This window comes from Psammomys obesus, unplaced genomic scaffold (genome assembly GCF_907164565.1).
Source record: "Psammomys obesus unplaced genomic scaffold, mPsaObe1.curated_primary_1811, whole genome shotgun sequence".
NCBI lineage: Eukaryota > Metazoa > Chordata > Mammalia > Rodentia > Muridae > Psammomys > Psammomys obesus.
The window spans coordinates 12,781-17,545 of NW_026590062.1; the positions used below are offsets into that span (position 1 = coordinate 12,781).

The window sequence follows — 4,765 nt, forward strand, 5'->3', positions numbered from 1 at the left end:
TGTGTGTGTGTGTGTGTGTGTGTGTGTGTGTGTGTGTGTGTGTGTGTTTTAATTTCTGAAAATTTTGCCAGCATTTAAGTCGAGATATCTGTAGGCAGGGAATAGCTCAGTAGGAAAAGATGCAAAGCCTGATGGCCCAAGTTTGATTCCCCAGAATCCATGTAAAGGTGGAAGAAGAGGACCAATGGACCAACTCTATGGAGTTGTCCTCTCACCTTCTCACTCATGCCATGACATGCACATAGAGAATAAAAACAATTAATTTAATAAATTTAGGGTATGATGAGATGGCTTACCTAGTAAAGGCAATCTTAAGGACCTGAGTTCAATTTCCAGGGCACACATGAGGGAAAAAGAAATGACTTATACAGCTTGTCCCCTGACCTCACAAGCATGCCCTAGAACTTGTATGTTACTACTTCTCCAGTAAATAAATAAATATAACTATAAATTTTTGAAGTGCACTTAGAGATTGATCTTACCTCCCCTTTCTTGAGAATTCACAACTTTCTAGTCCAGATCTGTCCTTATTGTCATCCTGCCCTGTCTCAGCTTGTGTGGGGCTTTAGTGTTATTTAAACCCAGATCTATTTGCTGATTTCTGACATCTGTTCAATGGTCAGAATTCTTGAATTTGTCATGCAAATGACCAAACCATTAGAACTACAATAGCTCTGTGAAAAGTCAAATGTGTAGACTGTTAACCACAGTGGTGAATTCCTAATGAATTTGGTAGCAGCCCGATTTTAGAGGTGTTTTTTGAAAGTCTCATGTATGTATGTATGTATTCATTCCTCAGATTTTATGCCCGAAGAGGTAGTGTATATAAAAGACTGTTAAATTGTTGCATTTATCCTCTTTTTTGACCTCTTAGCCCTCTGCTGATATTTCATAGACACATCTGCTGGTAATAGGATTAAGCTACAAACTTAGATTTGCAACTGCAATAACTTTAAGTACCCCCACAAAAAAAAGTTGGTTTTTAATATTTCAAATCAATCTTTGATTAAAAGTTTCCATTTGCATTTACTATCTGTGAGCATGAGTTCTGGATTTGAGCTCATTCGTCAGGAAACTGATATAGCCTACCCTTGGCCCTCAGTGGCAGAGCCTTCTACATCTTCCCTCTATACTCAGTGATGCAGCAAGGCCAATCCTTTGTTTTTCTTATTAAATAGACAATGTCTGAGTAAATAAGATTTGATTTTTGAAAAGGATTTATTTAATTTTATGTGCATTAGTGTGAAGGTATGAGATCATTTGGAATTGGTGTTATAGACAGTTTTGAGCTGCTGTATGGGTGCTGGGAATTGAACCTGGGTCCTTTGAAGGAGCAGACAGTGCTCTTAACCACTGAGCCATCTCTCCAGCCCCATTCTCTTGGTTTTTACATGGCGTAAATTACTGCAGTAATTGAAATAATCTGTGACTGTAATTTCATAAGAAAATATGTCTTGTGTTATGAAAAGAGGCCCATCATGGCATTGTGTCACTTGTAAGCATAGTTCTTAACTCTATTCAGTGGCTATGGCTCTGTTTTCTCTCACTTCAATCTGGGAATTGTCATGGAATATAGGTGACTATGTGTTGTTTGCAATCTAAAACATACTAGTGATTAAATCTAAAACAACCAATCTGTGATTACTAACTTGTTTTCTGTGCCCTGCTCCCTGTCAACCTTTCAATGGCCATTTCCCTTACAGGTTCCACTGCATCTTCGTTGCCCTTGGAAAAGGAGGAGCAGGTCCGACTGCAGGCCCAGAAGTGCCTGGAAGAGCAGCTGATACAGTATCGAGTGAAGCGCCATCGAGAGAGGGTGAGTCTCTTGGATTGGAGTCTGGGCTGTATCCTGTCTTCTCTATAAGTTTTGAGTTCTACAAGATAATGTCCTTGTTTACTTCTGGATTGTCCAGTCCACATCTGGGTTGTCCAGTTTCTCCATCTCTCACCCTTTCCCTTTGTGTTCTTTTCTAGAAGTTATTGCTCGTAATGTTTAACTGCTGCATTTGGGATGTTTGTCATCCCTGTGTCCCTGTCCTGGGATTACATTAATTTGATAGATTGACAGGATTGAAATTTTTCTATAAGGGAAAATTATGCTGCAGCTGGAGACATGGCTCAGTGGTTAAGAGCACTTGTTGCTCTTCTAGAGGACCTAGGTTTGACCTAGGTTGAAACTTTTTAAAAAAAGTGAGCCACAAGATGGCTCACAGTTCTCTGTAACTCCAGGTCCAAAGCATCTGACAGCCTCTTCTTGCCTCCTAGGGCACCAGGCATGCACATGGTGCACAAGTATGCATACAGGCAAAATACTTACACATAAAATAAAAATAATTTTTCACTATCTTCCTTTTTTAATTTTTTTTATTTATTTGTATTTTATTGGTGGTTTGCCTGCATGTATGAGAGTGTCAGATCCCCTTGAACAGGAGTTAGGAGTTATAGGCAGTTAGGAGCTGCCATATGGATGCTAGGAATTAAACCCGCATCTTGTGGAAGAGCAGCCAGTGTTCTTAACAGCTGAGCCATCTCTCCAGCCCCTAAAAAATAATCTTTGAAGAAAGTTATGTTGACATACATCGCTTGAGTTTTTCCTTTATCCCAGATATTACTCAGGCCATTTTGGAATGTCTAGCTAGTATAATAATGTAAGAAATAGAAACACTGACAAACAGGAGAATTGGTGTCATTTGCAGGTTTATGATGCCTTAGAAGATTATGAGATATCAACTAAAAACCATTCTTAGGTCTGAATTGGTTTTAGGAAATTTTCTGTTTTGATATTCTAGTTCATTAATAGGAAAAATCAGTAATTAACCTGCTATGATCAGTTATAGAATCACTTGGAAAAGATAATCTGCAACAACAATAAAAATGATAGAATAGCTGGGAATTAAAATAATAAACAGTGTTTAAAGTGAAGTAAGTGTTCCATGTGGCTGGGTGTTCCTAGTACCAAGATGGAGGCAGGGGGATCACAAGGTCTCTGTCAGCCTAGACCATGAGACCCGTGTATCAACATCCTTCTCATCCCACAAGAAAGGGTACCATATATCTTTGTTAAGTTATGTGTAAACAAGCAAATATGAATAAAGAGGTTCACGCTTTCTTGAATAATTACCAAAAGTAGACCTAATTCAACAGAACTTTAAAAAAAAATTTTTTTTTTTCTATATCTGAGAAACTAACCAGGACAGTTGCCAGGAAAATATTGCCAAGAAAGCTGGATGAAAAGAACTTGTGTTAGTTTAAAATGTTTAGAAGTTTTGGCCATCAAAAGCTATACTTCAGATGGTCAAGTCTGGTTACTCAATGCAACCTAAGTGGTGAGAGACTGAAGATCTGCTGCACCCAACATACGAAAGGCCTGGCAGACTGTTGCTGGAAGAAAGAATGTTCATTGGTGCATGCTTTCTGGATGAGAGTTTTAGAATACCGCTTGCTAATCTTCGTCATATTTTTATACTTTTGTTTCCTTCTCAGTCCAGTCAACCTGCAACAAAAATGAAACTTTTTAGTACACTTGATCCTGAGCTCATGTTAAATCCAGAAAACTTGCCAAGGGCCAGTACTGTGGCTGTGACAAAAGAATATTCATTCCTGCGTACCAGTGTTCCTCGGGGGCCCAAGGTAGGCAGCTTAGGGCTGCTGGCACATTCTAAGGAGAAAAAGAATTCCAAGTCAAGCAAGATTCGGTCTCTGGCTGACTATAGAACTGAAGATTCAAGTCACTCTGGTGGCCTTGGTTCCACTGCTGATGCTGTTACAAGTTCTCTGAAACAGAGTAGAAGCAGCACTTCAGTTGTGTCTGAGGTTAGCCCTTCATCTGAGACTGATAACCGTGTGGAAAATGCATCACTGACTGGGGATAGTGTGTCAGAGGCTGATGGAAATGAAAGTGACAGCTCCTCACACAGCAGCTTCTCTGCCCGAGGGGCCTGTGGTGGCCTGGGGAATGTGGGCATGCCAGGAGCAGCTTACATGGTTGATGGCCAGGAGATTTCTGCTGAGGCCCTGGGCCAATTTCCTTCTATTAAAGATGTACTACAGGCTGCAGCAGCCCAGCACCAAGATCAGCACCAGGAAGTCAATGGGGATGTGCGGAGCCGCAGAGACAGCATCTGCAGCAGGTAGGGCAGCATCCTTGACTCTGGGCTCTCAACTGCTGCTGTGCCATGTGTCTTGCTAATGCACCCCAATGTTTACATTAGCTTTTCTCCTACACACAGCTCTGTCACTGTATAAGTGAGCTCTAAACCAGGTGTGTGCTATGCAAAGCATCTATCTTCTTGTAGACTTATCTCTTAAGACTTCCTGGGTGCTTATATTTTTCTTTTTCTAGAGCATGTTCTTCTATAAGAGGCATGAACCTCAGTTTCAGTTCACTTCTTAAGCTGTATATTCTAAGATCTGGGAGGAAGCTGCATGTTGGTGGTGCATACCCATGATCCAAGCACTTAGGAGGCTGAGGCAGGAGGATCATAAGTTTAGGGTCAGTGTGGACTACATAGGGAATTTCAGGTCATGGAGGACCTATATTTTTCCTGTATAAAAATAATTCTCTTTTAAAAAAGCAAAAACAAGCCAGGTGTGGTTGAGCATGCCTGTAATCCCAGCACTCTGGGAGGCAGAGGCAGGCGGATCTCTGTGATTTCAAGGCCAGCCCTGTCTACAAACTGAGGCCAGGACAGAGAAACCCTGTCTCGGAAAAAAAAAACAATAAATAAATAAATAAATAAATAAATAAATAAATAAATAAATAAAT

At 40.4% G+C, this 4,765-nt stretch overlaps 1 protein-coding gene across 6 annotated transcripts in view; it reads left to right on the top strand.

Annotated features, from left to right (window-relative positions):
• Positions 1–4,765, top strand: part of Golga3 (golgin A3) — a 43,362-nt gene that overhangs the window by 9,344 nt on the left and 29,253 nt on the right. For all 6 annotated transcript variants that reach the window (XM_055605856.1, XM_055605857.1, XM_055605854.1 and 3 more), the window contains 2 exons: positions 1,704–1,816; positions 3,484–4,130. In XM_055605856.1, the coding sequence (XP_055461831.1) occupies positions 1,704–1,816; positions 3,484–4,130 (760 nt within the window). The remainder of the gene's footprint in view (positions 1–1,703; positions 1,817–3,483; positions 4,131–4,765) is intronic.